At 39.0% G+C, this 24,921-nt stretch overlaps 1 protein-coding gene across 6 annotated transcripts; it reads left to right on the top strand.

Moving 5' to 3' along the window:
• The first annotated feature begins 2,947 nt into the window (after positions 1 to 2,947).
• skap2 (src kinase associated phosphoprotein 2) lies at positions 2,948 to 24,921 on the top strand. Of its 6 annotated transcripts, none has more exons than XM_054782538.1 (12): positions 4,225 to 4,300; positions 10,559 to 10,709; positions 10,985 to 11,090; positions 12,109 to 12,134; positions 12,731 to 12,835; positions 16,117 to 16,197; positions 16,560 to 16,643; positions 16,743 to 16,867; positions 17,128 to 17,191; positions 17,285 to 17,407; positions 19,269 to 19,378; positions 24,661 to 24,920. In XM_054782538.1, exons 2-12 carry the CDS (start codon positions 10,670 to 10,672, stop codon positions 24,751 to 24,753), a joined length of 957 nt encoding a protein of 318 aa, XP_054638513.1. In that variant the 5' UTR covers positions 4,225 to 4,300; positions 10,559 to 10,669; the 3' UTR covers positions 24,754 to 24,920. The 6 variants fall into 6 exon arrangements, 5 of the variants coding, with proteins under 5 accessions (XP_054638516.1, XP_054638515.1, XP_054638513.1 ...); XM_054782543.1 differs by lacking the exon at positions 10,559 to 10,709 and adding an exon at positions 6,958 to 7,016 and having other exon boundaries at positions 4,240 to 4,300; positions 24,661 to 24,921; XM_054782539.1 differs by having other exon boundaries at positions 4,249 to 4,300; positions 10,602 to 10,709.

Raw genomic sequence — 24,921 nt, forward strand, 5'->3', positions numbered from 1 at the left:
CACACGCAACTAAATGTGTTTTCCAGCCCTACCCAGCACGAATGGACTTTCCCTCTCGGATACAGTATGATGTGAAATATGATCTTTACGCTGCAAAAGAACACATTCCATTATTTCAACTAACAGCTTCAACGACGCAGCCTCACAATTCTAAACAAACCTATTAGTACCCCCTCCCCAAATAAAAAGCTTTACTTCTGTGAAAGAGGACATTGAACAAATCAAACACTCTCATCAACTTTACCCACATTGTTTATTCCCCACATGAATGTATCACTCTCATGAACGTATACAAAATGACAAAATATGCACATAAATAAATGTTCATATAAAATCCACATGGGTCACGTCGGCCTTCTTGCTTCCCAGATGTCTCCTGTTGTTTGTGAACAGACGGGAAATGTGTCATCCAGGCTGCGTTTGCTACCAACAATCGCCCAAATGCCTTTAAATATTCATAAAAGATAACATCATAAATACAAATGTATGAATTTGACTTGCATTATTTTATAGTCTCAAGCGAAACTTTCCTGAATATGTGATTTAAATGTTTCATGTGTATTTGTTGGACGCTCTACATTGAATTAATTTGCATTAATTTAGTAATGATAGCCTATATACATTTATTTAAACGATCATTTTGCCTTAATTGTATTTCGTATGCTATAAAATAAAAATTGTATTTGCATGCAATTATATGAAAAAATATAGTCGATTGGGTTCAGTAATAATGTTTTAATGCATAATTTGACCACTGGGTGATATCATATTCCACAATTCAGAGCGCAACAAATATAATTCCCAATATACCACAAAACATGCATATAGGAACACTATTGTGTTTAATATCGATTATTTAAGGCATGGCTCAGAGAAAAAAGGTTAAAGAATGGAGGGAATGGGAATGCCACCACCCACTCACCTCAACAAACCAACACTAAAGCTGCTCCAATCGTTACAAAAAAAATCAGTCCGTGTTTCTCTGTCTTCGTAGTCCTCGTTGGAAAGCAATAATTTGGGTTTCTACTTTATTACATGTAATCTAAAAATCAGCAAAAGCCACATATGATGATAGAAGCTCCCTGCATGCAGCCGAAGTGGAGTGCAGTGGTCGTCCTCTTCTCTTCCTTCTCTTCTGGCCATCATCTGATGGAGGGAAGTGTTAGATGCTTTAAATGTGTTCTTGGGGCAGGGAGCTGTCAGAGCGTCGGCCTAGAAAGATTGATCACATGCAGGATGGCTGCAGGGCTCTTTGTTTATAGAGCCGTGCAATAAACAGCCTTCACATCCTTCCTGCACCTTTTCGCCTTTCCACAGCCTCACACGGCACTATATGGCACATCATGACTACTATTACTCTTTACTGCAGCAAACAATGCATTGGAATGGTGGGACGCAGCCACACTTTATGATGGAGGTGAAATATAAAGCGGAAAATGGTGGAAAATGTAGGCCCATTGAATAACTCATTTCCTATAGGATTAGAAGCCTTCTTACACAGACTTGTGTTCATAATAAAAAATAATAATAATTGTGCGTATATTCCTTTCTCTGTATATAGACCCTATGTTGGGGGAGGGGGCGGCACGTGACTGCATGGTGCAACCCTGCACGAACTCTACATATAATATGCATGTGTGCATATAGTAGTGTAGGATCACTAAAATAAACACAAAGTTAAAGTCACAAAATATGACGAGGATAAAATCGTAGCAGTCTTTTTACACAGGCAGGCGAAAGCCTACTAAGGACTGTGGAGTTGTATGATGATTTAATGTCATATAGGCTATGACTTTTCCCCCCAACAACATTGTTGAATTTTAGATTACATTTTTTACACTTATTTCTTGACATTGTACATATATATATATATATATATATATATATATATATATTTACATTTTTTACATGTTATTTAACAGTCATAACATTACTTTTCTCCGGGCATAAAACTAAAATTTTACTTTCAAAATATTAGAATTTTTTTCTCGCAACATCATCATTTTTTGTCATACAATTACGATTTTACTCTCATAACGGTAGAACTTTTTTTTTTTTTTACAGTAGTGTTACTTTTTCTCATTAAATCATGACTTTATTGTGAGGTATATTACTTTTTTCAAAGAATATTATGAATTTCTTATTTGATATTATTTTTGTTATATAGTATATATATATATATATGTGTGTATGTGTATATATGTATATATGTATGTATAATGTATATTTTTTCATTATATCACCGCACATTACCCCTTCCACAACACACACACACGCAACTTAACAACAATGTGTTTATATCCTAGTAATATACATGCATTCCCTCTCTCCTCCCTTACGTGTGTGTGTGTGTGTGTTGGGGGAGGGGGTAGTATAGTCACAAGACAGCACATGGTGCAGAAGGTCTTAAATGTTACATGAGTGCGCAAAAATCTGCGTATCTGCAATACAGACTTATATATTTCAATGTGCTGACTGTCTATTGAATATTGTCATAATAATAATGACAATATTGTATGTTATATTATAGCCTACACGTGTCCAAAGCATTCCACATCATGTGCTCAAACATGTATGTATCTAACCCCATTGCACATGCACTGATCATTTTGTTTTATTCAACGGCTTGTGATCCAAAGCATACCACATCAGGCCTCAGCTATGCATACAAGTCATGAGACATTAGTGAGGTGTCAAGTGTAGGATTTAAATAAAATCTTTCAATAGGACGTAAGGGAGAATGTGTAAATAGTGCACAGAATGAGGCGTCACCTCTTTAACTCGCTCAATCACAAGCGTGGGGGTGGGTGGTATGGGGGGGGGGACTTTGGACCTTGGCTTCTTTTGATAAAAACGCCAAATTGTCATTGGGCAGATGCAATCATGTGACAAGCTGCACCCTATAGCTCTAATGTCCTCCTGAAAGCAACAGTTCCTGCAGCTTAGAGGTCCCCTAGCGACCATATCCACTTTAGCAATCCAATTATTCAACTTTAAATGCCTAACCTCCTAAAAGTAGCTTATCCGAGACCAACGAGGACGAGATGAATTACGAATTTGGCCTTGAAAGTGGCTTTATCAACAGTCGACCATCACTCGCCGAGTGCCTGACATCCCTCCCTCACCACGATGCCTTCCAAAGCGCATCCATCAAGACCTCAACGCTTGTTCCTCCTCCTTCTCCGCCGGCCGCTGACCTCCATGGTCGATCCGAGCCACAGCTGCCGGCGAAGTGCTGCAGTAGCCCGGTGCACGGCGCAGCACGGTCCCCTGCCCGCGAGTACCCGTGGATGAAGGAGAAGAAAAGCATTAGAAGGCACCAGACTGCTGCTGCAGGCTCCTCTCCACCGCACGTCTCCCCTCAAGGCAAGACAGCATGATTGATGACTTCCACGTTAATAACTTCCATGTTGATAATAACTTTCATGATGTTATCTGCATGCATGCACGGCGCCTCCTTTGACACTGTTTGGATTTTGATTTAAATCTTCTTCATATGTGACCATGGAGTGATGGATTGTGCGTCTGGCATTCATCTGCACATATTCAGCTCATAAATCTTCTCCTTTCTGTTGCCTTCGCACAAGTTTCACCTCATCTTTGCATTGTATTTCTCATTTTTTTCTCTCCGTAGCTTCACCAGAGATAACATCAGAGGGTGGTTCTGGTGGTGGAGCGGCGTCCAAGAGACTGAGGACCGCGTACACCAACACCCAACTTCTGGAGCTGGAGAAGGAGTTCCACTTTAACAAGTACCTGGGCAGACCCAGGCGAGTGGAAATAGCCTCCTTGTTGGATTTAAGCGAGAAGCAGGTCAAGGTGTGGTTTCAGAACCGGAGGATGAAGCACAAGAGGCAGACTCACTTCAAAGAGAACCGGGACAGTGAGGGTAAATATGTGGACGATCTTGTGGGACAAGAGGACGGGACGCTCCCCGCCAGGGGGGAGAGGTATTTCCAGCAAAATTCTTTAAATTCACAGCACAATGAGGACAATGATGTGTCTTTGTGTACAAGTGAGAAAAATGTCAAACATTCTCATGTGGACGTGTGCGCGACCACAATAGGCCCAGACAATGAACCCTCCCCGGGCTTGCACAATCATCTCTCCCCGGGCACCGACGTCTCCTTGCGGGATTTCCATCTTTACTCACCCGCCTCCTCGTTCTCAGGCCAAAGTCCACTGCCTTTATCTCCACAGACTTTGGACCTTTTCTCAGAAACACTAACAACGATGGACCTGCACAGTTTGAGCTATTAAACGTACTTTTATTTTCATGCACGCAGATATTACAAATAAGGTAAGTTACATTTTAAAAAGCAGTATATTTAGCTTAAATGGTTTGTGGGCACTACGTTTGATTTTTTCTCTATTTTCACTTTTTGTCGAAAATCTTCTGGTAATAAATCTTTATATGGATTGTAATCCACGTAGTTGTCTTTTTTGCACAAGATACAGCCAATAGAATAATTATTTTTGTATTTTTTTATATTCTATTTCTATTTTTCTAAGTTTCATTTCTGACAATGTCTTTTACTTCGTCGTATGCACGCTTGTGCTTTACTTTTAATGTTTAAACAAAGACTATTTGCGGTTAGATTTTCCTGTTTGGAGTCAAGCAGGGCAAAAACTACGACTTTTCTTGGCGTTCTAATTAAATTTTATTGGCAATAAAACTCACAGCAGCGAGGGTGCTTGTTTACTGCCTCTTTCGCGATGAAATGCCTTTTTTGAATTACCAATCCTTGCTCTATTGTACTCCTTCAAACTTTTAACGAGCTACAATATAGTTTAGAATGAATTAAAGGTCTTCAATTAAATTAAATTAAATATCTTCATACACAAATGATTGTTCAATATGAATATGAATGAGTATTTTATATGAAACATAATAATATAAAACATCATGTTTTCTCCCTAAAGAGAATCTGAAGTTACAGCAAGTTACTCATTATAATAAGTTCTCATTTAAACTGAGATATTTTATTTCATACACTGTACAGGCATTTTTGTTTTTGTACTGCTGTCACTTTAAATCTCACTGGAGCCGAAGCATTTTGGCTGCATCCTGACAAATCAAAAAATGCAGGGGTCCACTTTGATATTTTTATATATATTTTAAAATTTTGTAAAAAGGTTAAAAAATGTAATAAATATTTAAAAGCAAAGCTTTGTGCAATTATTATAGTTATTCAGCGTTTCAGCTTTTTCTCTTTAAATTGGGCTTTTTTTTTCAGAATTTTGTTTCTACAATAAAAATGAGTCATGGGACGCAAATGGCCCGCAGGCCGCACTTTGGGTGCCCCTGACCTACATGTTAAATTATCATTAACACATATCTAACGCCCATGTTGTCCTAACTACTTCAACTTCCAGTAACAATATACAGCACAACCTTTTTAGCGTACGCCCTTGTTAGCCTATCTTTTGGTTAACATCGAAAATTTACGCCAAAATCTTGCCTTGGTTTGTGTACACTTTGGAGTCAATGTACAATGTGGCGCACGTCTTGTTTTGTTATTAATACACTGCATGAGTGAAAATGTCCTTGTTAGCAGCTTGCTAATACATGAAAACAGGAACCGGAAGTCAGCTCTGTTGCCCGTCTATGATGCCGATGTTGCTAAATGTTAAAACAAAACATGTTTTTAGAGTTTAACAATTAGAGTTTTACATGAGTAAAACAATTTGAAATGCATATAAATGGCGAATAAAAGGGATAAATGAAGATTTATGGTTACTTTGACCTTCAATGAAGATCTCTTGTTGCCGAAGCCACGATGTGGCAGCGAGATCAACACGTATACCACCTTCCTGTTTTGCCATGATTTAATTTTTCAATTCAATTGTGTTTGTCATCTTTTTTATCAAATGCTGGCACTTGCAACTTTCTTTGGCTTATTTTGGGTTACTTTGCAGCCGTGATCAAAAGAAAAGCAGAGACTTGAGGCGAGGAACAATTGAATTCAAGAAATAACTCATAGCAAAACAGGAAGGTGGTGTCTGTGTTGACCTCGCTGCCAATGCGTGTCTTTGCTAGCAACAGTCTTCAATGAAGGTAAAAGTCAACTTGAATTAATATGGTTTCATTCGTCATTTCTATGTATCTATATGCATTTTGACTTGTTTTCTGTATGTAAAATTATAATTGTAAAACTATAAAAACATGTTGTTTTAACATTTTTGGCTTCCAGATTAATTGGACTTACATTATTTCTTATGGGAAAATTGATTCGGTTAGAGTGGACCTTCTGGACCGGATTAATGACTCAAGATTTAAATAATAAGTATACATTTTCAAAATCCAACACATGAAATCTTCTGCTGATATCATTCTTGAAACCTGCACAATGTTGAGCTATATTTTGACATTTTGTCTATATAAGGAAGGATCATTTTTAAGAAAACAAAAAGTATGTCAATGGATTCACACACACACACACACACACACACGGTTCAAAGGTCAAGCTGGCTCTCCTTTCCTTCCAAACTGGGAGGAACTACTGCCAGGTCAGGAGGGGGTCACGGTTTAAATGGACACAGAGGATTTGAAGATAAATCTAAACCTTATGTGACATTGGATAGTGTTTGGGATGGTATTGCAATTGAACAAAAAGAAGAAAATGAAAGCTTTCAGTGGTTGGAGCACAAGAGAAAACAGCTTTTCGTGTCCATAAGCTGTAGATGGTCTTGCAGAGGAGCACTGACATTTGGCTCGCATTGCAGCCCAACAAAAGGCTAGGTAGTTCAAAGGCTACAGGTCTCGTCACCTGGACTGCGGAATGGTGCCTGTCAAAAGATGAATAATGCATGAGTGACATTTTTACAAACAATACGGCGGCAGGCTGCGTTCTTTGGCTGCAACAGGACAAATGTGTGTCATCTTTAAAGAAAGCCATCATGGGATTAGTTTTCATGCTTATGAATGTTGCTGAATGCATATGTTTTACGTTTCAGATGCAAATAGAGGATTTTTGGGTGGACGGCAGCTGCTGAAATGTGTGACACTTTATTAGGTATTATGCTAGGCTATTACAATGTAATGTGACCCAACACAGTAGCATTTAAAGCACATTTTAACTTCCACCAATCCATTTTCTACTTCTTGTCCTCATTATGGTCGTGGGTGCACTGGAGCCTATCCCAGGATATGCCCTGTACTGGCCGCCAGTCAATCGGAAGGCGATTTTCAAACTAAACACCTAAAAAAAAACCAATCAGGATGATGTGACAACTGTTACGATAAACATATTCCTAAATGAATTGTCAGGAGTCGATGACCTCCAATCTGTGGTCTATGCCGGCACAGCGGGATAGTGCCGCACCCTGATGACGCAGCCACACAAATGCTCTGTTTCAACTTGCGTCGAAAGTGCAGACTTCACACTGCATACAAGTCTTTAAATAGTGTCAATCGGTCAAGTAAAACCATAATATTCGCTGTGTCATCATTATCACTCCATTTAACTTTGGTGTTTGTGTAAATGACTTTTTTGTCGATGACTGTTTGAATTATACATTTTCTATTTGTATTCAATCATTCATTATCAGAAGAGTTTATTACACATGTTGGATATTTTTACAGTAAAAAAATTCAGTTTTTTTTCCCACTGTGATTTTTGGTCCTAAGGTGATTTTAGGCCCAGTGTTTTAATACACTATATGTCAGAATGGAAAAATAGCTGAATCGTCACACACAAGGTTGTACTGGAAAAAGGAAAACAAGCCGAAAATGAACAGTTTTAAAGGTGAGACATAAAGGTAAACAAAAAAGTACAGTATGTAGAAAAAATGCAAAATCCTGCCCTGGACTCCAAAGGGTTTTAAGCAAGGTGGAATACTGGTTAGTACAGGGGTGTCTAAACCTTTTCCACTTGAGGGCCACATAGTGAAAAATGGAAGGCTGCAAGGGCCACTTTGATATTTTGTAAAACAAGTTATATATATGTCAAGAAAAAACTGCATCTCGGCTTTGTGATATAGGTGAAAAAGACTACTATTACCATCTACTTCGCTCTTTTTTTCTAAAATTTTTGCTGTTTTTCTTTTAATTTTCCAAAGATTTCTTTCTTCTTAAATCATCTTCTTAAATTTTCTTCTCGTAATATTATGACTTTATTCCCATAGTACTATGATTTCATTCTCGTTGAAACGGAGAGGGTTCTCAGGGTGTTGAGACGTCTCCAAGGATGCACTGGTTTGGAGCGGTCAAAGGTATAGATGTGTGTTCTAGTCAAAGAACACGGCAAGTTGTCCTCTGTTTGGTGGATTTGGTCAATAAGCGGCAGCAAGCACTGGGAAACTGTGGTCTTTATAAGGCTTTATGCTGTGGTACTGTAACAATATACAAAGAATACAAAATGTCACTGAATAAATAAACAGTAAATTAATGTAACCAATATTACACATAAACATAATGATTAGCCAAAGGCACATCAAATACAGAATTCAATAAGGAAATTAAGACAATATGATTCGTATTAATATAATAAATCACTATACAGTTAGCTTGAATGCTAATGTTAGCATTAATAAACACAAGAGTTACACTGAACGAAAGTGTACAATAGAGCTCACACAGCTCTAACAACAGAATTAAAACCTCACCTTTTTGCATTCACGCACAGCATTAACTTAGGAAAACTAGGATGTGGTGCCTGTACAGAATCGGAGAAGTAATAAAAAAGACGTTTCAACTGACGCAACGTCACACTACTGCGGTGCGTTCACTGACGGCCGAACACAGTGGGACAAAACAACGCCCAAATCTAAACAGTACCAGTGAAGCATAAACAACACAAAACATGGTAAATTATGGGATTTCTAACACTCGTGGTGTCTTGGGATCCTTATGTTCACGAGACGGCACATGAGATTGGGACTATGAAAACAAGACGAGACGAGACGAGATTTTAACATTACCTTTAAGAAAAGTACAATGAAAAATTCAATATATATATATGACAATATATTGTAATCTATTAATTTCAGTTCTACCAGTTACACTCTTCTGCACTCTGTGTGTATGCTCGTACGCTCGCACCTCCGCCCACGGAGACAAAGAGACTGTATAACTGACAAAAGAGCTCACTCCGTTCATGCCATTGTTCTATGGAACAAACGGGCCAAGGTGATGAAACCAATGCACAGAGTGAACTCTCTTCCTGTCTGTTTGGAGGTGGGAGAGGAGGAAAACAGACATGTATGCACATGGCAATATATTGAGGGCTGGCAAAATTATCAAGCTAATTTTAATTTATTGTGTGATTAATTAATCACAGTACTTTATTATCGTCCCAGGCCTTGTGCCCACAAGACAAGTTTTTTTCTGAACAAGAAATCTTGTCATGTTTTAATCTTGTGAGACACAAGCTCTTGTGACACCCATATTTTCTCATAATATTATGACTTACAAAAAACCTTTTTTCTTTAAAATTTCAACTAAAATGACATAATTTTTCCTGTTTGTTTGTTTCTAATAGTATCATGACTTAAAATTTGTTTTTTTCTTTAATATTTCAACTTCAGGCTAATGAAATAAAATGTTTTTTCATAATATTACATTATTCTTGTAAAATTCTGACTTTTTCTTGTTAAATTATAACTTTTTCCTCTTAATATTTTTATTTTATTATTGTAAAATGACTGCTGATTTTTTTTTTTTTGCTGTTTCTGTGTTTTTTTGTTACATTTTAATTTTAGAATAAAAACAATAAACAAACAAGAAAAAAAAATACAGCCGATGGCCACAAATGTCCCCATTGCCCCACTTTGAACACCCCTTGGTTAGCCTGTCTGCTACACAGGTAGGAGATCCCGGTTCACATCTCCATTTGGAACACCTCTATGTGGAGTTTGCATGTACTTTTGTGGGTTTATGCTGAGTACTCCATCTTCCTCACAGTCCAAAAGCATGCATGTTAGGCTAATGGGTGTGAATGTGAGTCTGAATGGTTGTTTGTCTATATGTTCCCTTTGATGGACTGGTAATCAGTCCAGAGTATAGCCTGCCTCTCACCCAAAGTCAAATCTGTGACTCGTACAAGCAGTATACAGTAGATATCCAGGATGGATGGTGAGTTTGCAGTTGTGTCGTAGAACTGCAATGAATCATTGTATTGATTATATTTGTATAATCAATGTACAAAAAGTATACTATAAGCAAAATATCAGTAACTGTTTTCGGTGTGATGCTTCTTATGATCATTTGATGATCACCACTGTATATAGTATAGATTCAGTGGGATGTTATAGTTCTATAATGACAATTTTTAACTGAATAATTTGGATTTATGTTTACATATGCTAACTAAAATGACCATGCCCCCCTCCACTATTCTGTGTGACAAATGTGCAATGAGCACACAGTAGATATGAGCAAGAATCAATGTAAAATATGACGATAGTATTGTGCTGCATGACTTTATTAGCGCGTCAAGCCCCATTAAAGCATCAAGCAGTCAGCAGCTGTCTCATATATCGTAAGCATGCATAGAAAGGACGTTGTGCCCATAAACCTAAGTGTGCAAGTATGTGAAAGTGTGTGTGTGTCCACTAGTAAATAATCAGCGCATTAACTTCCGCGTTTATGTGCGCGTGAGGCTGCCGCTACTTCCGCATCACGTGACTGGTCTCCTGTCTGGACTGTGCTTGCCTGAACAACACAGCCATGCGAGCCCTTCCGGATGAATTAACGACGCTTCTGTCAGGTAAAACAGTTTCTTAAACCACTTGTTAACACTTCATAGGTGTTGTCCTTCGTGGCCCGGGACTCAGATAGTCTTTTTTTCGGAACGCATTTTAGAAAAGAGGAAGGAAAGGAACGACTGTTACTTTTAAGTTCCACATACTTATATACACACATACACCTGAGTTTATTATCAAGTCATTGTTTATTTTTCCGGTGTAAAATCAACCACTTACAAAGGGGAAAATGACACCACACCAAATTATGTGACTATTTTATTTCTATTTGTATTTTCAGACCTGGAGGCTTTCCTCTGTGATGGCCTGAAAGGTGAAAATCTGAGCAAGAAGGCTAAAGATAAGCGAGAAGCCTTCATTAAACGGATTAAAGACGTTAAATTGGGGTATGTTATCTATCTATCTATCTATCTATCTATCTATCTATCTATCTATCTATCTATCTATCTATCTGTTGATCAGTCAGTCTAACAGTCATCTGACTGACTATCTGTCAATCAGTCCATCTGTTGATCAATTTATCAGTCTCTCTACAGATATCTTATCTGTTGATCAGTGTATCAGTCGATCTATGTACAGGTATATCAGAAACTTTTCACATTTCACATTTACCTGTGAAAAACCTAGCTGCATTTCCACCAATATTACCCGGTGTAAAAAAAAAAAAAAAACTTTTCTCAGAGCCCAAATGTTACCTGAAAATGTACCTAGTAGCGAGGTGGGTGTTTTTCAGAAGCCCGGGAACTTTTCAATGAAAGTCCGTGTGCTGAAGAACTCTGATTGTTGGAACACACTTGCAGAATTTGGTTTCATCCGCCATGTTTAAGCGTGTGGCTTTAAACTTGTTTACCATACTTCATTTTTACAAGCTTCATTTTGATCATATGGACAATGGAGTAAAAGAAGTGGACATATGACCTTTTGAAGCGTATTTACAGAGCAACATATTTAGCGGGACTTTGAGTCTGTGACTCAAAATGATCAATGTAAGACTGACCCAATATTGTCTCTTTATTTACATGGCATCAAGGTGCATGATTTTAATGCTGTAAATTACCCAGAACTTTGAGGTGTCGTGCAAAAGCGAACCACCCAGATTACCAAGAGTTCTATCGTATAAATGGTAGAAAAGGTCTTTGTAATAAAGGTTCCTGGAAATGTTGGTAGAAAAGGACCTTATTATGTATCTCAACATCAAACTCTTGTGCACAACAGTAAACTAACCATGTCATCTTTTATACTTTTTCTACAAGTCGCCGCCCTTGTCTGTCAATCCAACTTTTAGATATTTTTGAAACGTGTACAAAGTTTGATGCAACAAGTTTAATCTTCTTGCAAACCACCTGATCTACCTTACTTGTCTATCGGTCTGGCATTAATACAAATCTACTGTCTCCATAACAGCTTCCCTCAAGATTTCAAGGATAAAAGTGAGTTATTCGTTTTTTAAATCAACATTTGTGTTGCAAATATGGGGTTATGATGTTGACACAAAATTTTTCTTCCACATTTGTGACTAATAATAATAATTATAATAATACATGGTTATTTGTCATTGTAAAAACATCCTCTGTGACAAAGTTGTCCTGCAATAAAAAAGAAGTGTGTATGTGTAAATGTAGCTTCTGTTGTGCTATTATATTGCTGACCCATGCTGTACACCTGGTAATTCTACTGGTGGCCCACAGGCCAAATCCAACCTTTGAATGACATCAGGCCGCACATTTTGCAGCAGAGTGCTAAAAATACGCTTGTCTTGTAGAGGATCCTTACTAGCGTTTTTGCTGTAGTACCGTAAAAACGAGAGCACTAGTGTCGTATTGAGGATGTTTGACTAGAGTTTTTTGCCTTTGTTACTTAAAAACAGCAGACTGCTCCTGTCATATACAGGACATTTGACCACCATAACCATATTACTTCTATTTTAATGTCTGACCTTATAACTTTTGGACTATCTTAGCCATTTGATGAACTAACCACAGAACAATTTAGTTGAATAGCCCATTGGACATCACACTCCCAACAGGTGGAGATGACACAGGTGACGACGAGGACGAGGTGGACAGCAGCAACAACGATGGAGGCTCCCTGCAGTCTGAGCGCACAGACAGGGAAGAAGAGACGTCTGAGGGTAAACAAGCTGTAAAATGTCATTTCTTGGAGTTTTCCCTTTTAAATAAAAAGTGAGTTGGTGTGTCACAGTCAAAGAGACATTCCAATTGTAACTTGGCAACACACTTTGGGAGCATCCCCTGCCACCCATTTTACTGCACAAGTGTGTTTTATGTTTCAGAGATACTCTGATGTACTTTGATGAAGTCTGAGGAAAAACTTCACCGAAAGTACAGTATAGTGGCTTTAATACATGTGCTTCTCGATGCTATTGTACACTAGGTTCTCTACTTACGAACATCCGATTTGCGAACATTCGGAGATATGAACGCAAGCTGACTGGTCTATATTTTCATGTATTTTGCCTTGTAGTAACTCCATATTTATACTGCTACATCCTTGACCAGTAGAGGGCACTGTGACACTGCTAATGGGACCAACACGAGAGGAAGACGACAGAGAGTGGAAGGCTAAATTGTAGTTGTATGATACAACCCAGCAGAGCTGGTAAAGTTATGAAGAGTTACTAGGCCTGCTTATTCTACACCACCCACAGAACACTACCTCTTTTAGAAGAGTCTAACAATGACAATGATTTTTACTTTTTTCAATAACTCCTCCTCCTCCACCACTACCACCAACGACGTATGCTCAACCACTCCTCTTCAAAGGTAAATAACATTTATCATTACGTATTATTATATCATTTTTATTATTGTTTTTTTCATTAATTATCATCGTTTAATATTACTAATACATCCAAACCCATATTTACATACATATGCATATACTGTATATGTATACACGTACGTGTAGTACCTATATCATTGGTAAATTACCTTTTGTTCGACTTACGAACAAATCGACTTGTGAACGGTCGTCTGGAACCAATTGTGTTTGTAAGTTGGGAACCTAGTGTATAGACTTTGTTGGAGATGAAGATCTCCACAACCTACTAAAGGTCAAAGGACCACTTTAGAAAATTAATTAAGCCAATTTCAACTCCCCCTTACGTGTTTAATCTCCAGTTATGAGAAGGAAAGAAGACACACACCAAATTAGATTTACAAAATGTATTGAAAAATAAGTGAGACAGAATATTTTATCAGTTCTACGAAGCCTCAGACCTCGTTTCATGCGCCTGTTCCCTGCTCCTCTTTGATCGATAGTCCCATCTGTCGTGTTATACTTGTTTTCCTCAGACCATTGGCGCCAGTCTCTCCAAAGATACCTTTCTCCTGGATTCCTTGACGAAGCTTGTGTGACGTCAGCAGCTGATTACACTTACTGTAGTTGTTGACATAAACAAAACATTCCTTTCCCCAGCCTATCTCAAGGCTCGAGTCAGCCTATCTGTTCCCTTATCTGATTGTTGATCCCAGCTGGCCTGCACTAGGTGCGAGTTCTCAGTAATTAACCTTTGACACACTTAAACAGTTGTCATGTATATACTGTCGCTAGTTATTTAATACGGCATGATTTTAATCACTCACTCAGTCATTGGATTAATTGATTAAACAATTATATCTATACTGTACTTATTTTAAGGCACTCAACAATAATTCAATCAATAAACATCAACAACCAGTAACAAGTTATTCTAAAATGTACTTGTAACAATTATTTACCCACTCAGTAAATACATTTTTCTTGCAACTTACAGCCACAATATGAGGTACACCTATAGACAGAACAATTAATGTTAAAATATGTTAATTAATGTGGTTGGAGTTAGCATGGGTGCAGTGTGAGATGAATGTTATTGTCCCTTTAGGGAAATTTGTCTCTTTTTTGGCTGCAGTTACAATATCATCCAGGCATAAAAATATAAGGCAGCACATTTCAACCAAATAAAGCAAGAGAGTACACATCTGGTATAGCAATTATATAGCAGTGCATTAAAAACGGCATTAATTTTACTTGAGAAAGTAAAATTTTAGAATTACGCATAAAATTCATCCTGCTGTACATTAAAGGTAGTGTCAGAATAATCAAGTTTTCATCAATTTATAATAGAGTAAAACCAGTGGCGGGTCGTGCATTTTGTAACTGGGCCTCAGTGGGGACTTAACTGACTTAGTCCACTTCTTAAGACTCTCACGTCGTAATTATACTATGTAATATACTAAAACGCAATATAACAAGGCGTGGCAGTACAAACAGAGAGGCATTTTGCATGTTGGAAATGAATACCATTATTAAATGAAACGAAACCCAGTTAAACCTTTCTCTTCGAATGCGTTGTTGCGATACACCCGAGTTACATTTCTGCTAGTAGCTTTGAGCATTATGCCGGTGGGAGCTGCCTGATTTTTTGTCAAACAGGGTTGCTCTGATCAACCAATCAGAGGTTGGTAAAATTCTGTGTTATTGTGCGCCAGCTAGCTGGCTCTGTGAGGCGAATCTGAAATCAGATTGGTTAAAAAAACATCCCCATTACTTACTAGTTTAAGTTACATCAACCAGCACTTCTGACTCAGAAGGCCTTTGCCCTTGACATGGCCACACATAGAAGCTGAAATCTGAAAAAAAAAGTCATACATAAACATACACATACACGTACTGGGAGCAGTGCAGCACACGCTCCGAAATGAAGCTAATAGACTTTTGGGAATAAATTAATACAAGAAGAAAGAAGAAATACTATAACGTACATTGTAAATGTAGGTCAGTGTTTCTCATAGTATTTAGGCCAGCAGACAAGGCTTTGCTGAACCTGACTGCCCACCACTGAGTAAAGTCAAATAACCTTCAAAGAAAGTAAGAGTGAGAGTGAGACACATTCATTCATAAGTCAAGAATATCACTATAATACTTTACCGGTGCAAAACAAATGACAAAAAAATATACTGCTTCATGCTGGGAGTTAAAATGGGTTTCTAATGCTTTGCTTTCCTTATTTAGCCAGGAGATGGGAAAAATACTGCAACACCCACACACTTGGTCTTGAGATAGCGTACTTGTACTTAATGTTGTGGCTGGTGAGTGTACGGTACAATATATTCCCATGTCAGGGAAGTCAAAGTAAAGCGGTGATTTGAGGTTGTGGGGGTTTATGGCCTGTAAGCAGCTGCCAATTTTATGGCGTCTCTTTCACACAAAGCAACTTTGACACAGCAGTGCAGGGACGTCCGTGCACACTCCACAACTTTTTCACAACCATCATCTGGCTCTATGTTTTGTCAGAACATCTTGTTGGATTTTTGATGTGAAAACTCATAACACGTTGAATGACAGCGCTGTGAAATTTTGAGTTAATGTTTTTGTACATGGCCCTAATTTCCCGTAACTGTCTTTCAGGATGCCATCAGTCTCCACCAGTGGCGGCGCAAGACCTGCAGTCTGTCCTTATGTCAGGATACCTCGAGAAACGCAGGAAGGGTGTGTGGTCTCTAATACAATACATATGGTACTTGTAAAATCTAGTGATATCCAAGAAAAGCTGTGTCAGAAAATCTGTCGTTACAAAATATGCGTGCTTAATTTTGATTAACGGTGGCAGAGGTATTCATTTAGCAATGTTTTTATTATTCTGGTTGTACTTTGTACTGATGTAATACTGCATCATACAGCATACATACAGGTGTTTTCATATAAGGTTATCAAAAGATCAGATATGCCACCTGTTGTATTGGAATTTCATCAGATTATGCATGCTTGTGTGTTTATGAATGCCAAGCACCCAAACCATTCACTTAGATTTTTGCACCGACCAAAATAGGGATGTTTCTTCTCCTCAACAGATCACAGTTTTTTTGGTCAGGAGTGGCAGAAGAGATGGTGCGCCCTAAGCTATCGTACCTTCTACTATTATGGTCACGAGAAAGGTATTGGTGTTTTTTTCCACTCCTGTCCAATTAAGAGTGACGCTGACACTGTGTGCGTGTTCGGGGATGTTGACAGTGACATTGTTACCGTTCTGACAGACAAGCAGCAGAAAGGTGAGTTCAGCATCGATGGCTACAATGTCAAAACGAACAACGGCTTGCGCAAAGACTCCAAGAAGGATTTTTGTTTTGAAATATCAGCTCCAGACAAGCGAGACTATCAGGTAGGTTTGACGTGCTTTTGTTTTTGTAAATATGGTGAAGCTTGGCAAAGCACTCGTGTGCATTACATTTTTCTTAGGAAAATATGTGTGTTCATGTGAGGCTGCTGCTTTTTCAATGTCAGCCTGTCATGCATATTTAAAATGTTTTTACGTTGCTTGTGGAACATTTTTTAGATTCATAAATGCAATGTTTGTTTATGTTAATTGGTACATGAATAATTTAGCTGTGACTGTCCTATTCATACCTGTCCTTTCATTAGTTCTGTGCGTCATCAGCCAAAGAGGCAAAGGAGTGGGTGAAATGCATAGACCTTATTTTAAAAGGTTTGGGTGATTATAGATAATAACTATAGTAATAAGCAGAATTCACATTGGATTTAATTCTAAGTCAGGTTATTTTGATGTGTGTGTGTGTAGACATGTCTGGTATCATCCAAGAAGAGGAGGAGGAAGAATATGATGTGGAAAAGGATGTGGAACAACTAATGTATGATGATGTTGGACTTGCACCTGATACAGACATCTATGAGGTGCTGCCAGGTATAAATATACACACACAAAGACAGTATAATACTAATAGTGGCCAGTATTTCCTATCTGACTGCAATCTATTTGGGGGAAGGGGTGTTGTGTGTAACTGTAGCTGTCTAATCTGCATAACTGGCCATGATGCATGTGCATGCACTTTTTGCTTCTCTTTGTCACAAGCTAGACAGAGTCTCCTGTGAGTTATTTTAGATGTGGGCGGGGAGACCACAGAAGCACCGGCTTCTTGTTGAGAAGAGTGCAACGTGCTTTTATGTTAATTGTAAAAAGCGTCCAAAAAGACCAGAAAAAGTCACTAGAATTGACTCGAGTGCGATAAACAGAACAAAGGGGTCTGAATAATCGCTAAATAGGGCGACAAAGTCGCTAAGTTGGCAACACTGCCAACATCCCTCCTGCTACATTTTGTTATTCTCTGGCAGACCAGGTGTGTATGAGCAGAAGAAGAGTTACGCTGCCATGTCTCATTATAATGTGTTTATGAGCAAAGGCGAACAAATCTATTCGTGGCGGGCTGCTCTAAATGTATGTATGGGAAACTTTGGTAACCTTTTTATATAGAAAAGTATGGGGGCGATGTGATTTTTAAAAAAAATTCCTTTTAAATTCAAATTTCTTTTCCAACAGCAGTGCAAATTCCTCCCATCAAACAAATCATTCCAATGGCTCTGATTACTTTTCCTGCTCATGCCACACATTTGTGCGGTTACTTGTTGGCAGGCAGAATGTGGGGGGGCCCACTCATTTGAGCCTCAAAACCCAAATAAATAATTGGCTATGCTAGCCATGCCCGCAAGTAGGCCTGTCACGATAATCGATTAATCGAATACAATTTTATTGCTTTTGATACGATGTACTCCCATTATTATGCCATATAATTAATGAAAATTTGTCTCCAAAAATGTTGTCAATAACATCGATTATCAACAATAATTTGTAGTACAATGATTGACAAGCTAAATTTGTTACTGTGACAGGCATACCCACAAGGACGTGCTTGTAAAAAGACCTTGCAGCTGAGTGCAAAACTTTTCATGTACAAGTTTCCCATGGTGGTAGAGAATTGGGAAGTTTAATACGACCAACCTCATCGTGAAAATCTCCCACGGGACGGCAAAAGAAGAGGGTGTCCCTCTCGGTAGTGAGTAATATCAGGTTTAAACGTTTCATTGAGCACCTCGACCCTTGCTATATTATGCCTAGCTGCCACTACATTGTGGATAAAACTATACGCCACATGCATAAAGAAGTAAATTGGCGAGTTTTCATGCCTGTTGTTCTCTGTTTGAGTAGTATCACTTGATTAAGCCTTTTCCAACATTCCACACTACAAAATAAGTCTTAAAGTATGATTGGTGCTTTTCTTATATTCCACACTACAAAATTAATATTTAAAGCTTGTGTGATTCGTGCTGATGTCGGCTTAATATTGGTATCGGTTAATATTTAAGGCTGCGATATCGGTATTGTATTGTAAGTGAAAAGTTGTATCGGGACACTCCTAATGTTTTAACTATTCAATCACTGCTCTGTATTAAACGTAAAATGCAATGCAATGTGCAATAAAGAAAACAGTGCCCTCTGGTGGCCCTTGTACTAATGCAGCGTCGCCAGTGGAATACACTCAGTGTCAACACTTTTCATGGTTGACCAGAAAGTACAAGAAAGAAGAAGTGATATTTGCAGGGGAAGTTCCTAGCATGTGCAACAAGTAGAAGTGAATGTAACCCTACAAATAGATTTCAGCCATGTTAACAAACTTCCTTGAAGTTTTTGCTTCATGTCTCCATCTTGTTGTGAAAGATTGATTTACTGTCCAAATAAAGCACCTCTTATGTTATCACGCTCTGTACAGATGCAAGTACAGACTACCTGAACTACTACCAAGGTTTATGGGACTGTGTAGGGGACCACCCGGATGAACTCTCCTTCAAGCGTGGAGACACCATTTATATACTGAGCAAGGTAATCAAAACATACCTACCTTGTCTATAAGAGCTAGAATGAAGATATTTTTTTTAATGCACACACTCAACAGCAATGCAAGCTGTTGAGTGAGGACCACCTGAAGGGACTTATTCCGAGGTCCTTGGGGGAACAGGCTGTTCATATCCTTTACTGGCAGCACCTGGCCCTGCGCCTGGAACTGGATGGCTGAAGGCTGGCTTGAGGCCGACTGGGCTGGAGTCTGCCTCTGGCTCTCTGATGGGGATTAAATGTGTCACGACGGAAACTGTTTTAGTGCTGTTGGCTCGCCGCGTCGTTCCATCACGTTCATGTGGGGCGTCTCGCCGTGCTTCCGCTGCTGCCTCCAGCCCACACACCTATCAGACGTCTCCCTCACCTCGCCAAATAGGAATGTGTGTTCTCAGGAAGCACAGGCTCAGTCCGACACGCTTTTCAGAGCAGGGCGAGGACGTGTAGTGGACGTCCAATTTCCGAGGCTTGTCAGCTAGACTGAGAGGACATTCTTTGCTTTAATTATCCAACTAAACAGGGGTGTTTTGTTCATAACCAGTCCATGTGAAATGACTTGGACTTGGTCATGCTACATTCAACACACTCATTTGCTTGCACATTGCAGGACGAATGAGGAACGTCAGGGATATGTTTGCACGTCAGTGGTTTGAGTTCAGTGTGTGAAATGTGCACCAGTGAGACTGGATGGATCTTTGAGACATGTTGTCAACCACACTTGCTGACAGCATGCCAGGTTCTTTTCATAGTCTAGTCTGCCATCTAGTGGCGCTCTCTTGCAATGATTAAAAAAATATACTAGAAAGGTGAAATATTCGAAGTGCATCGAAAAATATGTTTTACAGTATTGTTATTAATTAAATAATTATAATTAAAATAATTAATAATTGGAATGCACATATGCAATCTAATTAAATCAGATACAAGTATCATAAATTCAGCGTTTACTGAGATAATAGTGCCGAGGTTTGATGACACTGTTGAGAGGTATTAATGTCACGATAGGTTTGTTATTTGTGGTTGTAGTTTGCAGTGGTGTACTGTACGCAGGCGCACTGCTTCAAACTGACCCATTTGCTAAAGGTAGTAAAATGAAACTCCTCTGTATACAAACTACAACCACAATAATAAATACACAGATTTATAAATTATGTAATAATGTATTTTGTAAGTAAGTTTGAACACTGTGTAAATTATGCACACTTAATTGAAAATATGTTTACATTATTATTTTTTACTATTAAGCACATAAAATTCTATTTTCTTAAGATGAAATCATACTTTTGTTGCTCTACGGCAGTGCCAATCATTTCTGCCGATCAACTCATTGAATAACGGCCATTTCAGTGGTGTGAAGCAGCAAACGAAACAAAGCAGACAGACGTTCCAGCGCTCAATGGCCAAATGCTTCTTTATGACTCCTCTCTTTGTGTGTAGAAAGGGGCCAAGAATCAAGTTGCCCTTTCACTCGGACTGCGAGCGCCATTAGCTGGAACCTTGGTGTTGGGGGTTGCGGCCCGCTGCGAGGGCAATGACCATAAAACCTGTCTGGGCTGCAGCAGGAGGGACAGTCGACTCCTTGCTCCACTAACCACTCCCTACTCCTCTACCCAATGCCCCTTTTTTGTCCCTCCCCCATTCCACAGCGCAGAAATAGCTGTAGTGTTACAGCTGCGGGACCCCCCCAGTCGGCCCAGAGTGTTGATTATAGGGCCTGAGGAGGGGGAGCGGGGTGCTTTGTCCAGATATGCTGCACCGACCCACCCCCTCCCTCCTCCCCGGTTCAAGTCACAGCACATAAAACTAATGGAGAAAAGTAACGTCTCACTTCCTTTAAGTGGCTGGAATGGTTGATAAAATGTAAACACTGTCCCAACATAATGCCTCTACTGCGGGTGTTACCATGACTTATATTCATCTCCCCTCTTAACACATGTTGTACAATTGCTGCTTGTAAACACATTGTTTCTCTTGATGGAGGTATTAAAGCGACAGGGCAGCGTTACTTGCTGACCGAGGCTACTGTGCGCTAAAGTGTGTGAAGTCAGCGAAGGGTGCCATTAGTTGTGTGCAGCTGTGTGTGTGTGTTTGTGCTCTTGTGTTGTGTCCCGCACCCACTCAAGAACAACTTATTTGTCAGCCAGAACTGCACAATGAGGTGTTGCCTCTTTCAAAGGCTGGCTGCAGGAAGTTGTGATGTGTATGCACACACACACAAACACACACTCGCAGGGCTGTTATTACAAGGAGGCTTGTGATAAAATGTCACTTTTATCATGTGACATGCTTATTTAGTGGATGTGTCGTTGGGCAATGTTTCATTTGCAACCAGTTGGATAAGCGGTATAGAAAATGGATGGATCGCAGAACGACAAATAGCCTTTTCCTCAGAAATTGTGAATGAATGCTGAGAGATTCTGTCATGGAGTAAAATGCCACAAAAAGGCTTTAGTTGATGCCTGCAATGCTTGTTAATGCATCACCGCAATCCCTAGATGCCATGCAAATATGTCCATTATTATCTATCTAGCAAAACACTGCAGAATGATAGTAATAAAATGTTTGGTTTCTTGGACTCACGACTACGTTGGGGTGACTGCTTGATTGTCAGCGTTGACACTATAAGTGGACACAGATGTGGTCAGCTTTGTTTTTTTTCCAACACTGTGCAGGTTCCTGCTCCTTCAGCCTTTTGCAGAGCCCTCACTTGATTCATGTCCTGTGAAAGACTTTGATGTGAGGTCATGCTCTTGGTCAAAGAGAGGGTCTTGCATGTCTCCTCGCTGTCCTAGCATTTTGCATCGCTAACTGCCACTCGGAGAGGAGCTTTTACTTTACCCTGCCGTGATTTATAAGTGATGGTTTTTACGCACGCTGAGGCTTTTGTGTGCACCAAGGGGATGTGTGCGTGAGGAGGAAATGTGAAGTTGATGATGAATGATGAAGGTGAGCAGAAAACATTGCAATGTGCCATTAAAAATGATCAAATACTTGTACAGTGGAACCTCCAAGGTGGAGGGCAATTTGTTCCGGGACACTGGTCAACCACAGATTTGTTGCATTTGGAAACACTTTTTCTCATAGGAAATAATATCATTAAAAAAGATCAGTTCCAGTGTCGAACTGTCACCGTCATAATATTTTTATTAACTGCACAGGCAGTATTGAACATTGAAATCAACATTTAACAACTCACCCTACCATTATATTAGGGGGCGGGCCGGCCCCGGATTCCCCCGCTCCCCCAAGAAGGTCAAGTTAATTTGTTTTTTATTTTGTTTTGTTAGAGTTTTGTTAGAATTATACAATAGAAGTACTGTAGACTTGTTATTTGAATGCCCTCTTATTTGAATTTGCACAGACAGGTTGCTTGTCAACCTTATCAAGCAGGCCGCCACACTTGCACACTAGCGTGCACACACACACACACACACACTATCACACCCTTGATTGACATGAGCTACAATGCTAACACATCGTATGACACGCTGATCCACTGAGGAGAGAGTAACGTCCCTGCATGGGTGGGACTCAAGCGTTGTATAACTTGGTAGGCACTTCCTAGTTCAGAACTTCCTGCTTCCTACCTTGAGAGCAGAGGTCCGACATGCTGTACTTTGTGACATCTTCCAGACAATTTTATCACTAAAAGATTAAAAGATAGAAAACTGTGTCCGCCTGATCTCTTCTTGTGAAAAATGCACTCAGTTTTGTATATGGCGCGTGATCACAGCAGAAGTAATTTAAGGACACCTTTCATATAAAACAAGTCTATATACATTGTCTTTTTATGACGCAAATCAAATAGCTTTATCATATTTATCTTATTTACACAATAGCATTTCCGTTTCTATGGTCGTGTGTTTACAATCGATCGCATTATTTATTGTTTTTATACTGACTTAGTGGATTATTTTCTGTTAATTTCTATTATGAATGTTTCTGAAATGTAAACGTAACGTGGAGGGGAGATTGCACTACAGTCGGATGCATGTGTGCATGCGTGTACGTGTTAGTATGGATGTATTGATTGTCAGCCCAACCCCAACACTATGACTTCCCCCACACAGAAATAAACATGCAGGTGTTGGTGTCCCGTGCCCTCCCAAAGCTGTAAACCTTGGGGAACCACTGCTACTGTAATATCAATTCTTCTAATCTCTTCTCATGGTCTTTACTTCTTACCTTGTTAAAGCTGGTCCTTCTTTTGGATCAAGTGTTGCAAACAAGTCTAAGAAAAAGCAAAACGCATGCGAGTTAATCCTTTGAAGCTCAAGGAACTGAGCTTTCATAAGGTCTAGTGTGGCGTCACGCATGACAACAGTTCCAATAACAAAGTTTTGTGTTATTTGAGAGGCATAGCCATCCAAACAGTTATTGGTAGAATTACAAATTGTTTGGCCATAGGGGTTGAACTGTAGACCAGGGATGTCCAAAGTGCGGCCCGGGGGCCATTTGGTGCCCGTGACTGTTATTTTATCGGCCCCCGACACGTTTTAAAAATACAATCAAACAAGAAAACTAACAAAAACAACAAGAAAAATGGGGGGAAAAAAGCAGCGGTTTGACGAGAGTAAAGTAGATCTGTTAGAATAAAGTCATAATATAAAAAATTGCAACAACACAAGACGTTACAAGCATAAAGTAGGAATACTATGAGGGGAAAAAATGCACTTGTCACAATAATCTATGCAATTATTAAATAAGAAAAGTAGTAATTTTTGGAAAATTAGGTTGGGATATTACAAGAATAAAGTCAAGCTATTATGGGAATAAAGCCACAGTGTTATGGAAAAAAAGACAAAATAGTTGAAATACAGTTTTTGTACAATTGGAAAAACAGCAACAAAAATAGAAAAACGACCAGTGGAGAAAAAAATTAAAATACACTTTTGTCACCTACAACACAAAGCAGAGATGCAGGCTATTATTGTTTTAAACTATATAGAACTTGTTGGCATATCTACATGGGTTGGCTTGCAAAATGTAAAATACCAAAGTGGCCCCCATATCCGCTGATTTTACCGTATGCAGCCCTCGCTGAGAAAAATTTGGCCACCCCCTCTCTAGACGTTCCACGGCATAGTGAAAAGCAAAGTTGTAAAATGTGTGCGTGTTGGCTTTGTGAAACACTTAAATCACTGAATGAATTCAACCAGAAATGTGAATGCTTTGTCACTGATTGTGATATTCAGTAAAAATAAAATGTTTTTTTTTTTTTTGGCTTCTACCCTTCATCCTCAATGATTTTTGCATCTGTCTTTCTCCAGGAATACCAGAACTATGGTTGGTGGGTTGGAGAGAAGAATGGAAATATTGGAATTGTGCCCAAAGACTACCTGCTGGAGCTCTATGCTTTATAAACTCATTCTGTAATGGTAATAAGCGTTTGTTTTTGTTTTTTTTTTAAGTTTGCTCAGTACAAAAACATGCTCATTAATAACCTGGCATTCCCTCTCATATCCACCATGTATGGAATTCATGTTGAGAATAACCTTGATAAATAAAAGTAGAGAAATGAGCAATTCTTC

Source organism: Dunckerocampus dactyliophorus, chromosome 7 (assembly GCF_027744805.1).
Source record: "Dunckerocampus dactyliophorus isolate RoL2022-P2 chromosome 7, RoL_Ddac_1.1, whole genome shotgun sequence".
Taxonomy (NCBI): Eukaryota; Metazoa; Chordata; class Actinopteri; order Syngnathiformes; family Syngnathidae; genus Dunckerocampus; species Dunckerocampus dactyliophorus.

What these genes read in the sequence shown, in the direction of transcription:
- skap2 (XM_054782538.1), top strand. Translation starts at nt 10,670, where the DNA reads ATGCGAGCCCTTCCGGATGAATTAACGACGCTTCTGTCAG. An exon ending in GGAAGAAGAGACGTCTGAGG is followed by an intron (nt 12,836 to 16,116) that starts GTAAACAAGCTG and finishes ACTGTCTTTCAG; the next exon opens with GATGCCATCAGTCTCCACCA. An exon ending in CATCTATGAGGTGCTGCCAG is followed by an intron (nt 17,408 to 19,268) that starts GTATAAATATAC and finishes CGCTCTGTACAG; the next exon opens with ATGCAAGTACAGACTACCTG.